This window comes from Hyperolius riggenbachi, chromosome 9, assembly GCF_040937935.1.
Source record: "Hyperolius riggenbachi isolate aHypRig1 chromosome 9, aHypRig1.pri, whole genome shotgun sequence".
In the NCBI taxonomy this organism is placed as follows: domain Eukaryota; kingdom Metazoa; phylum Chordata; class Amphibia; order Anura; family Hyperoliidae; genus Hyperolius; species Hyperolius riggenbachi.
This window is the reverse complement of record NC_090654.1, coordinates 51199322-51212002: the sequence shown is the minus strand read 5'-3', so window position 1 is coordinate 51212002 and position 12681 is coordinate 51199322. Positions and strand designations below refer to the sequence as shown.

At 46.5% G+C, this 12681-nt stretch overlaps 1 protein-coding gene across 1 annotated transcript in view; it reads right to left on the bottom strand.

The window, feature by feature from the left end:
* Positions 1 to 11822, bottom strand: part of RUVBL1 (RuvB like AAA ATPase 1) — a 54238-nt gene extending 42416 nt beyond the window's left edge. The window contains exons 1-2 of the mRNA XM_068252732.1: positions 11518 to 11822; positions 2658 to 2744 (exon numbers count right to left, since the gene is read on the bottom strand). Of these exons, the coding sequence (XP_068108833.1) occupies positions 2658 to 2744; positions 11518 to 11658 (228 nt within the window). The 5' untranslated portion in view covers positions 11659 to 11822. The remainder of the gene's footprint in view (positions 1 to 2657; positions 2745 to 11517) is intronic.
* Between the last annotated feature and the right edge of the window lie 859 nt (positions 11823 to 12681).

Sequence of the window (12681 nt, the reverse complement as noted above, 5' to 3'; positions counted from 1 at the left end):
CCGACTCCTCAGCCCCGATTTTATCCTCCCTATACCCAACGATACTGCACCATTGGTGGCCCTTACAAGAATCACCAAAGAAAAAAAATCCTATATCTAAACTGAATAATCTAAAGTATTCTCAATCTACCGACACATCAAAGAGGAACTGCAGTGAAAATAACGTAATGAATAATTTAATTTATCTCTTTATATAATTTGCCTGTGTCTCTGCGTCCTGTTTTGTCCCTGTGTCAGTGATTTTTTGCACTGTGCATGTGCAGGGACTGATGCAGAGACACTCAAGAGAGCTGGGGAGAATGACGGGCGGCAGAGGAGGACAGGTCCCGAGGGGAGCAGGCAGGTGCGTGTGTGGTGTGTGCTGCATGCGTGCGGCTAAGCTGTGAGTGAGACCAGTGGGTGGGGGTTTGAACACGGCCAAAGCCTAGCGCCATTTTTAAAAATGATTTCGTCAGTGTTTGCCCATTGTAAAATTTTTCCTCTCCCCAGACCAAATGGAAAATTTTGGCCAAACGGGCATGATGAGGGAGTAGTGATAGATCGACAGCCAATAACACTGCACTGTATTAAACAGTGTAGCACTGCAGTTTCAAGGACAACTGAAGTGAGAAGAATATGGAGGCTGCAATATTGATTTCCTTTCAGCCCCATTCCCGACTGCTTAACGCCGGTAGGCGTTGGGAAGGTGGCAGCACGCCGAAAGGCGTCAAGTCCTGGGGCGGGGTTTTGCAGGGGATCGGGCGCATCCCCACTTGAATGACGGATCTCCTCTGTGTCATCAGTCTACCAGCGGCGACCGCTGTTAGCAGACTGTTAGACGGTGAAACCGCCAGCTATTTACATTGTACAGCGCGGCGATCTAAGTGTCATTCGGCTGTCACCTGGAGAGGCTCACAGAGCGATCGGCTCATAGGCTGATGCTGAAAGCTCTGTTGGTGGGCAGAAGGGGGGGGGGGGGGGAATTCACTTGTGTGCTTAGTTGTATGGCTCTGCAGCGAGCACTTAAAGCTGCAGAGCATTATATTGTAAAAAATAGCCTGGTCACTAGGTGGGGGGGGGGGGGGGGGTGTAATCCTATGGTCCTGAACTGGTTAAATCAATACCAGTTGCCTGGCAGCCCTATTTGGCTGCAGTAGTGTCTGAACACCACCAGAAACAAGCAGGCAGCTTATCTTGGCAGATCTGAGAATGATGTCAGAAACACCTGATCTGCTGCATGCTTGTTCAGGGTCTAGGGCTAGAAGTATTAAGGTGCGTACACACATGCGACTATAGTCGTTTGTAACGATCGTTCCCCGATCTTTACCAACGACGATCGTTACAAAAAACGAACCACCGACTATTAAGGCAAACGACGAACGAGCCAAATCGCTACAAAAGAAAGTTCTGTCTCGGCGGATTTTAACCAACGACGATCGTTTGCAAAAGTAGTACATCGTTGGAAACGGTCGTTCGTACTAGGCTTGACATGCGCATTTCACTATTTCTCCATGGAACTTCTCATTTTTATGCGCAGGCGCAATAGTTGCTTTCTGTGATGTAACGTTCGTTCTAACGATCAGATCGTTACACACATTTTAAAACTACCTTTACTTAGGTCGTTCTTTCATCAATTAAAAGTTCGTTCGTCGTTCTTAACGAACGATCGTTGTCGCATGTGTGTACGTAGCATGAGAGGCAGAGGATAAGCAGGATAGCCAGGCAACTAGTATTGTTTAAATGGAAATAAATATGGCAGCCTCCATATCCCTTTCACTTCAGTTGTCCTTTTGCCATTTGCATGCAGATAGGAATTGATCTGTTTGCCACCTTCAGTGGCATTCTGTTAGTGTATGGCCAGCTTTGTATTACATAAATGTAAAATCAAGTCTATGGGCTTGATGCACTAAAAAGTGCTAACACAGTTAGCACGCCTAAAAGCTTTGCACGTGCAAACTAGGGTGCAAAATAGTCTGCACGGGCAAAGCTGTTACTGATCACGTGCTATCCGGTGCACCTGAAACGTCGCACCGTTTGTGTGCAAAATAGCTTTTCAGGCTATTTTGCGCGCGCACCATGCAAAAATTGCGCACATATTAGCGTTTGCAAAGACACTTTGCACGCGCTAAGGGGCTTTTCACTGGCGTGCTAACACTTTGCATGCTTCAGTGAATCAAGTCCTGTATGGTATATAGCCAATCAAATCAGAAAAAAAAAACTACCGTAATAGCCTAAAAAGGACCCCCCCTCCCCCCCAAAAAAAAAATTCATCCCCAGAACTTTTCTCAAGAAATAACTTCTGGAAGCCACAGCATAGTTTTGTACAAATACATAATAAAAAAAAAATATTACCCCTTTACGGCAAACCAGCGATCCCTAGGGACCGACCAAATTTGAATATATGGCCGTAAGCCTCAACCGAACCTCATCAATCACAGGATCACCCTTACGGTAAGCCATGTTCCTATTAATGCCTGTAATGAGCATGGATCAGTGAGAAGCCAGCTATGAGCTCTGCAGTGAAAGCATGCTTATTTGTATGCATAAACACAGAGCTGACTGCGGATGGAACGGAGGGAGAAGCATTTCAACACTCAGGGTCTTTGCCAGCACTTGTACTTGTGATGAACATTCTGACTTTCCACGGCTAAATCGGATGCAGGTGAAACGCTGGTTACCTTGCCAGTTCCAGGGGGTCCTGCCAGCAGCACGGCTCTCCCAGCCATCTTCTTGCTTTTAATTAGCTCTACGATTACACCACATGCCTGCAATTTAAAAGGGATAAGAAAAAAGGCATTTAAACAGAGGGTGTGCATTAACCACGGGCGCTAACCAAACATGGTAACGATGATGATAGTGTTGCGACAGCCTGTTATCAGAACTACTAGATAGGAGAACAGTAATGACACCTTAAAGCAGAACTGCAGTTTCATTTATCTGGGGCTCCCCCACACCCCCAGCAGCCGGCCTGTCCTGCACCGGTCCTCCACGAGTTTTGCCACCGGGCCACTGCCCCTTCAATCCGCAATAGCGCTATTGCAGATGGGAACGCGTAGAAAGGATATGCTTGGCAGGACTGCGCAGGCCTCGACTTACAAGTCGAGGAAAAAAAAAAAACGGAGCGGCAGGAGAACGGAGGATCGTGCAGAACCGGCGATGGACAGGATGGCTGCTGGGGGCTTGGGGAAGCCCCAGGTAAGTAAAACACTTTTTTTTTAAATGAACTTCAGTTCCGCTTTAAGTCTGGTTTCACAGTGGTCAGTAGCATAACCCATGCATTATAATGAGTATGAACTGCAATGGAGACTGGATGTAGACTTTAATAATTATTTGCACTGTAGCCACTGGAACTTGAAATCATTTAGAAATGGCCTTGTAGCCATTTCCAAACTTGTGAGCAGGGCTGTGGAGTCGGTACAAAAATCTTCAGACTCCAACTCCGAATCCTCAGTTTATGTAACCACGTCTCCGACTCCAAGTACCCAAAGTGGCTCAGACTCCGACTCCTTAGTCTAATACTTAACAGGGCTGTGGATTTTGTACAAAAATCATCCGACTCCTCAGTTTATGAAATCAACAACTCCGACTCCAACTCAGAGTGCCCAAAATTACCCCGACTCCGACTCTACAGCCCTGCTTGTGAGTAGCCACAATGCAAGCCACAGGTCCTCACTGAGCTCCTTTGTCTTAGCCATGACTATCCACAAACCAACTGCAGAGAGCTGCTGTTTTTCACCTGTTGAGTTGATTAAAACAGCTGTTCCCAATTTATCAGGGTAATTAGGATGCTTTAGAACAGCTTGGACTATTTGGAATGGTATAGAACTTTGGATTTTCCCACGACTGTGGCAGTTTGTGAAGCGTATGAATAATTTTGGACTGGGCACTTTTTGCTCAAATGTAAATAAAGCTGATAAATGTTTTTTTTCCCCCACAATAATGCCTCTTGTACATTGTTTTATCCTTTGGGAGACATATGTAATTTCACATCAAAAAAATTACTTACTGGTTGAATAAAAGTAAAAATTTGCCAGCGATATGAATAATTATGGGCAGCACTGTAGCAACAGCACTCAGTCCTGAAACTTTTGCCAAAGGGGTCGAGTCCCGGTCCACGGCAGACAGTACTTGTGTATGTATGCTATGCACCCCAATTCTAGGGAAAATCAATGATGTGGACTTTTTTTATTGGAAATGTATGCAGCTCCAAAATGGACCAATTGAATTGTACGCCTTAGCTTAAACTGGTAAATTTTCAAGCTACATAAACTTGTATAAAACAATACATTTTCAGGGCTGGAGTCGGAGCAATTTTTATTTACCTGGAGTCGGATGATTTTTGTACCGACTCCTCAGCCCTGTCATTTTACAAAAATTATGAATTATATGCACCTCATTGACATCCCTAAATAAGTCTGGAGGTAACAGGGGAAGCAGATTATTTTCTATATAGCTGCAAGTCGAAAACAGTTATACTAAAATCACAAATGGTAAAGTGTACATCCCATCTAATCTAAAGCAATTAAAACTGCTTTAGTAGCACTAGTATTTTTTTAGCATTTGTATAGCATTGAAAGCACTACAGCACTTTACAAAGTACACAGTCATGTCACTAACTGTCCTCAGAAAAACTCCCCCATAGTCGTATGTCCATTATAGTCTAGGGCCAATTTAGGGGGAAGCTAAATAACTTCTCTGTAGTTTTTTGGGATGTGGGAGGAAACCAGAGTGCTCGGAGAAACTCCTTGCAGATAGTGCTCTGGCTGGGATTTGAACCGGGTACCCAGCGCTGCAAGGCAAGAATGCTATCCACTATGCCACCCAGCTCTCGTTACAAACCTTATTAGAAGAATAAAAACAGCATCTACTTTCCACTACACCTATTATAATACAGGTACTCTTTAGGTCTTCTAAAACCACAAACATATTTCTGTATTGACTTCTGGAATGTGTCCACAAACATACGAATTCCACCTTAAACGGCCCCATAATCCTTACAGTGATGAGGACTAAACGTAAATTGTATACATCGAGTAGCAATCGAAAATACTGGTAGGGCTTTGATCTTGCTCTAAATATAAAAAGTGTCCAATCACTGGTTCACGGTGAGTTTTCTGCTGCCATCAGATAACCCTGCAGTGCGGTCCACATAGACGGGACTTGTCAGAGGCCTTTCCAGATTGCGTCCTGCTTCAGTGCCAGAGTTCCCACACATAGCACATCAAATGAAAACCATGCCACGGCAACAGCCCGGGCCAGTAAATAAAAATACATGGGAACCGCTGCCAAAAATGCAGCATTTCACAACAGATTTAACTCATTCAATGGGGGAAAGCTTTATTCACCTACTGGCAGGCTTCACACAGGCAGGCTGAGGGAACCGCAGCTTATTTTCCTGCTTCAAAAAGTCTAAAGACGTCCTATTAAGATGGATATAAATTGCTTTGGGCAAAATTGAAAAATTCCAACTTATAAAGACTCAGCCTACAGTCCTTAAAGTGAACCTCAAGACTAAAAATCTACTCAGCAGCACTGAAAAGGTTTGGAGTTTCTTTAACAGTATCAGAACTTTGTTTTTCTTAGCTGCACAGAAGCTAAGCTCCGCCCCATCAAAGAAAACTGTCCAGGCATTTCCCCCCTGACGCTGTGCAAAGCATGATGGGATTTCTGATGTGGTTCTCATTGCTTAGCAACTGGGAGGGGTGATCAGGACACAGGACAGTTGGAACTGTGTCTCATGCTCCCTGTCACCTCCTTTCAACCAAAAAGATGGCTGCCCTCCTGAAATCAAACATTTGCCTGTTCTTTTAAAACAGAGTGGGTAAGAGATTAGATCATCTATTTTAATTAACATAACTAATGCAACTTAATGACAGTATGTTTGTTTAGGCTAAAATTCCTCTTTAACATAACCACTGACGAAGCGTGTAAAACACAGAATTAATCCGGTTTAGTTCCTGTTGCTTATGGCCCCTGCAGTATTCTGTATCCGGCAATAGTGGAAAGTGGGCAGGCGCATGCGTCATAGGTCAGTCAGAGACGCATGAGCCGTGGTCGGGCTGTTATGCTGGGTACACACGATGAGATTTTCTGGCCGATTTACTGTCAGATCGATTATTTCCAACATGTTCGATTTGCTTTCCGATCAATTTCCGAGCATTTCCCGATCGATTTCCATGCACTTTAATAGGAAATCGATCAGAAAATGCTCAGAAAGCAAATCAGACATGTTGGAAATAATTGATCTGACAGTAAATCGGCCAGAAATCTCATAGTGTGTACCCAGCATAAGCCACTTGTAGCCTGCTCATTATTTGCACACTACTCTGGGCCTGGGTGGGTTCCCTCAAAAGTACCAGCTGGTGAGACCTCTGCTTCCTGTTTAAGCTGCTGCCTGATTACTGAGGGAATTGCATGCCATCTGCGACTTGCTTGTGAATGGCTGCAACCCTACAGCACTGTTCTCCTCAGAATTTTTTTTTCAGCTGGGTGGGAAAAAAAAACAAACAAAAAAAAAACCATCCGGGTGGGGCATGATGGTGGAAAGCCCAATCTACATAATACAATTCTTTGTACGATTCGATTAAATTCGACATGTCCGATCGGGAATCGATTCAATTCGATTTGCCATTGCAAAACAATGGCAAATCGAATTGAATCGAATCCCGGACATGTCTGATTTAATCGGATCTTACATAGAAACTCATTTGCCCGGTCACTTTGAGTTTACTTTGAAGGGATTCTACTGTCGTAATGGGCTACATTGCATTTAATTGCAGAGGCCTTCTGCTCTGCTTCACACACCATGGGGCAGAACACATGATACGGGTGAACGGAGTCTCTCCTCGAGAAGTGAGGAAAGAGCTCTCATGAGAGACCGAGACAGCAGTAAAACACTCATGTTTATAAGACGTTTTTATTAGAGGTGGTGAACCAACCTAGTGCAGCACTGCAGTTGCTTCTAAACCACCTCCAAGTGCCTTGGTTTTCGCAGAGTTAATAACATTTACAAAAAGTAGGCAAACACCTATCAATACAGATGCCTTTAAAAGTACTGGACGCTGCATTCTGCTAAGGTGGCTAAAGCTTCTCAGAGAATGCGAACAGTAACAGACCTACTGTGGCGATTCCCCTACACCTGTTTCTTTCACACAGGAGGCTCATTATTTTGTCACCAGGTGACCCCACAGCTTGTCAAACTCTAGGTTTAGAAACACTGCCATTCAGCCAAATTAAACTACAGCCAAAAGGCGTTTATAGCTGACAGACCGAACTTCCAGAGCATTTCAGCTGCTCAAGAAAAATGGGCCTAATTCATTCAGTGAAGAAGCAGTTAGTAAGGTAAATACCTGCAAAACAACATGCAGCCATCCATGGGAACCAGCCCTTACAGACATACTACATGGAAGTGGTAAAAGTGGCCCATCAAACTTGGATGTGTTCAGGTCTGGATTTACCTCCCTATAGGCACATATGTCCTGGCACCTTAGATTTCGCTACTTCATGAACCTACAAACCAAATTGCACCACAAATGTGCTGGCTGGCCCAGCTGTCACTTCTCCCTTACTTCCCTTGCCCATCATAGCTAGCTATAGGTGCCCCTTAGTATAAGGTAGCTAGAGGAACCTCAGTATTAAGTAGCAAGAGGTACTCCTGACTGAAGGGACATCTCATCAGTGGAATGCCGAGAGCTGGGTGAGTAACCTCTCATTCACACTCTTATCAAGACTCTGCATAGGGAAGAAGGCGCTCGGGGAGGGGACTGAGACGCCTTTCTATCATCAAGCTCCAGTAGGCACGTGCCTACAGTGCCTTATGGTAAATCTGGCCCTGGATGTGTTAGAAGGCTTAATATGCCCCCAGTCTTCCCAAAACTGAAGGAGAAAATTTGGGCTGGATATGAAACTCAAATTCCATCTCTGGTGTAAAACATTAAACATAGAATATAACTAAAAAAAAAATAAAAAAAAAATCATGACTAAGCATTCACCCTTACAGTAACTTGAAAACCAAACTTCCAATTAACTCAGAAGTTACTGGCTATGACTTGAAGGGTGACTGCACAGGCGCAGCACGCGCCAGATGACGTAGACAAGCAGGCACGAATACCCACGCAGGGGCAGAAGGCCTGGCCCACCAGTGGGGTCGCGCTCATTACAGGAAGCCCCAGGTAAGTATGGAACCTGAGACGCTTCTCATCTCAGGTTCTCTTTAAGGAACCAGATACATTTATGTGGCTTTTACCATTCAACTTAGATTCTACTGTGTCTAAATGATGCCATAACCTCCCTAGCATTCTGGACGAGCTGAGCTCATCCAGAGATGCTAGAGGGCGCACCGCTCAGGCCCCGCTGGGGCGATTTTGATAATTTTTTTTTTCCAAACACGCAGCTAGCACTTTGCTAGCCGCGTGTTTGCCCCGATCGCCGCCGATCCGGCACTACCCGGCGCGAAAGAGGCCCCCCCGCGCAGCCTGGCCAATCGTCGCCAGGCTGCGCTTTGGGGTGGATCGGGAGTCCCAGTGACGTCACAACGTCAATCCGGTCATTACCATGGCGACGGGGGAATCCCTAAAGGAAATCCCGTTCAGAACAGGATTTCCTTATGGGCGTGATCACCGGCGGCGATCAGAAGGGTGGGAGGGAGAGAGGAGGAAGGGGAGAATCATGTAGCTAGCGCTAGGCTAGCTACATGATAAGAAAAAAAAAAAAAAAAAAAAAAAAAAAAAAAAAAATCGGGCAAAAGAGGCCGCGGGAATTGAAACGCCCAGCAGGTTAATGTTACGCAAGTCTAATGAAAGGACTTCCAAGGCCAAATTTAGAAAAAAAAATAAAAAGGTTAAATACCTGCATCAGTTTGGAAAACACGGAGGACGCCATCCGTGCCGTTCCACCGGGTCCCCGCCGCTCGATAGCCCCTCGAACGACTCCCGACCGCACGGCCCGGCTCGCCTGCCCAAAGATGACCGCGGCTGCGCAGTCCGCATAGCCGCGAGTGCTGCTGCGCACCTCTAGGGCCAACCCCCCGATCCACGCTACAGGAAACGTGGATCGGGGGGTTGGCCCTAGAGCGGCGCATATGCGGACTGCGCAGCCATCTTTGTGCAGGCAGGAGAGCCGACCCGGGCCGTGCGGTCGGGAGCCGTTAGAGGGGCTATTGAGCGGCGGGGTCTCGGCGGAACGGCACAGAGGCCGTCCTCCGTGTCTTCTAAACTGATGCAGGTATCTAACTTTATTTTTTTTTCTAAATTTGGCCTCAGAAGTCCTTTAAGGGGACCCAGCAGGAAACCTCATAGGGAAATACCGCTAACGGGACTAGTGGGTGGGCAGATCCTTCTGGATCTTTTAGTTTCAGGTAGGTTGTAGTAAACTAAACCCACACTATTCAGCCAGTCACAACAGCTTGTGCTGTAGAGGGTGCTGTGATTAGAGAACTGTTCCCTATGAGACGAGCAGGTAGGGTGATCTGAGAGCACCCTGGAGTGAAAAAAAAAAAAAAAAAAAACCACAGAGACACCGGGAGCCTCAATAGTGTAGTATGTCAAACAATTGAAGGAAATGCTGAAGAAGAATGGGTACTCACAAAGGGAGGTTGCAGTTGCAGGCGGGCAACCAACCACTGTAGGCGGGTGGAGATGCACAAACCCAACTCCACTCGGGTGTCCAGTCCAACTGGATGTGGACTCTCTTGTTACAAAATAGCTCTAGATGGTTGTAGGGGTAGAAAGCCCTAATCTAAAAGACTACCCCTCCCGAAGGAGGGTGTGTGTCACAAAGGGGGATAAGAGGCACCTAAAATGATAAAACTGCATTAAAAACAGTTAAAATAGAAGGGATGAGGTGGCTTACCTCAATGACGACAAAAGTCAGATAATACACACAAAAAAACCCCCTTTAATTTGCACTTAGCAACACGTTTCGTGGTCTCAGACAACTTCCTCAGGCTGAATACAGCGCCAGAGTTGTCTGTAGGCGTCTACAGATCGCTATGCAGAATTCTGGCACTGTATTTGGCCTGAGGAAGTGGGCTGAGACCCACAAAACGCGTTGCCAAGTGTAAATTAAAGTTCTGTGCATTATCTGACTGTTGTCATTGTGGTAAGCCTCCGCACCCCTTCTATTTTACCTGTTTTTAACACAGTTTTATCATTATCTGGGCGCCTCTTATGCCCCTTTGTGTTCCCTATGAGGTTTTCTGCTGGGTCCCCTAAAGTAGACTAGTACCCAGTCTTCAAGCGATGACTGGCAAGCGATCCATCAGGCAGATCAACAGTTTTGTACTTGCCACTGCATCGGACCTCTAAAACCTTTCAATAGGGTGTAATAAACTATGCAGCCAATCACAACGCTTTGTGCTGTAGAGGCTGCTGTGATTGGAGGACTGTTCCCTATGAGGTTTACTGCTAGATCCCCTAAAGTAGACTAGTGCCCAGCCCTCAACCCCTGATCAACAAGCCGACTGTCAGGCAGATCAGCAGCTTTGTACTCACCACGGCAACGACCCTCTGCAACCCCACATCCCAATTTCAGACGAACACATCTGTACAGTCTCGGCTCAGCGATGTCATGTCGCCCAAGGGATAAGACCCTGATACCCTCAGGCGACATCAATCTACAACTTAGGCTGGTCACGCGTATTGATTTTGACCTCCTTAGCTGTATGCCCGACACTGTGTCGGCCATGGCGCTCAAGAGGTTTTACTGGCCTCAGGAGTCTCCCCACTCTAGAACGCATAGCTTATCGGGCTGTATAAGATCAGTATCCCCCCCCAATTGCCAACCACATGTACTAGTTAGCCTAGTGCTAGCTAATAACTATGATCTTATACAGCCCGATAACCTATTTGTTTTAGAGGGGCAGACTCAGGCTAGCAAAACCTCCTGAGCAGCGAAACACTCAATACAATCACTTTGATCAAATCCGGTGTTCCAACTAACTAGCATACATTGACAGAATAGCATACATTTAAAGTGATATACCCCTTGTTAGTAGAATCAGTGTCCCCTTGCCCGCTCGCTGGGCTGCGGGCTCGGGCCTCGCACAACTTTTTATTCTAACTATGTCCACTTGGATAGTGGAGATTGCACATCAGCACACAGGCAGCTAACCGGGGTTGAAAAGGTTAATGCTGCGGATGGGTATTATGGGGTTAATGTATGCTCTGCATGACTTTGCACATGCTCAGTAGCATATGTATGCTATTCAGTCGGGTATGCTAAAATGTTGGAACACCTGTGATCCATTTACCCCCAACTTGGCTCTCCAGCTGTTAAGGAACTACAAGTCCCACAATGCATTTACCTTTATGAATCATGACTGTGGCTATCAGATTCCTGCAATGCATTGTGGGACGTCTAGTTCCTTAACAGCTGGAGGAGAACCAGATTTACCTTTCACTGCCCCAACTGACCAACTTTTGTTGTGAGTCAGTTTATTGACAGAAACAGAAGCTCTGGCATAGCAATGAAGCCACTGGTAGAATTAATGAGGACATGAATGAATACAGCAGCAAATGAATTGGGAGTCAGGCTGCTCACCTCCCGGGCATTCTCCTGTCCCACCAGCCCGGCGGCTGCCTGCTTCGCCATGCCGCTCTCATCCAGGCCCAGCCCCTTCACATGGCTGTGCGCAGCGATGCGCTGGGTCTTGGTGGTGCTCTTCACCTCCTCGATCTTCATGGTACCGGGCGGGGAGAGCTCCTGGGCAGCGGGAGAAGGAAGCTCCTGGGTACCGCGGCCACGTCTGTATGAGTCCCGCACTGAGGAGCGCGAAAGCCGGGCTGCTACCGCGTTACCATGCGGTTACCAGGATCCCACAGCGGCCCGCCCACTCACCTCAGACCCCGGCGTCTGATTGGCTAGAAGCGGAGCGTCCTGAACACTGACTGCACGGATTAAATGTCAATCTCACAGAAGGCAGCTACTTCCGCCTGTGTTGCTAGAGGCTTCCCTAGGCCTTAGCAACGAGGCCTGCGGGATGCAACGGTCATCTGAGAGCTGACTGCAGGCCGATCTAGCGGCTTAGATGGCGGAGACAGCGCCTGTGTGTTTATAGGGAGATATGAGATAATGAGAGGGAGCAGGTGGCCCAATGCAGAACTGAAGGCATCATTTCCGAGGATTGAAACAGCTCAGCTCTGCTAGAATTGTGCCATAGATTGTTATTATTATTACTAGTTATTTTGTTTTAATTACCAATTAAAGGATGCCTGAAGCCACAAGAGATACAGAGGACCCAGAAAGCTCATGTGGTGAACCAGAACTTCTAGGAGTGTGTAAGGGGGTACAAAAGCAACAAAAAGGTTATATACTTGCCTCAGTTGAAGGAAGCCATGGATAGTTCAGTGGCTTCCCTGAACTTCTTACCATTCCTGTGCTGGCAGTGGTGTAGCAATAGGTAGTCCAAAGGTAGTGACCGCATCATGGCCCCGAGGGGCCCTCCCCCAACCACAGTATTAGCTCTTTATTGGTCCTGCTCTAAAAATATTTAATTCTATAGATGCTTTGAATAGTAGTGATCATTAACACACTGTTCCCCAGCCCCTTTTTGCACCTCTTGACAATGTGGTTGTCCTTGATTGGTTTTGGTATGCCATATAAGTTGTTATGTACATAGCACTTGGGGGTCCCAGTGTACAACTTGCACCAGGCCCACAGCTTCTTTGCTACTCCACTGTGTGCTGGGACCCATTTTACAAAACA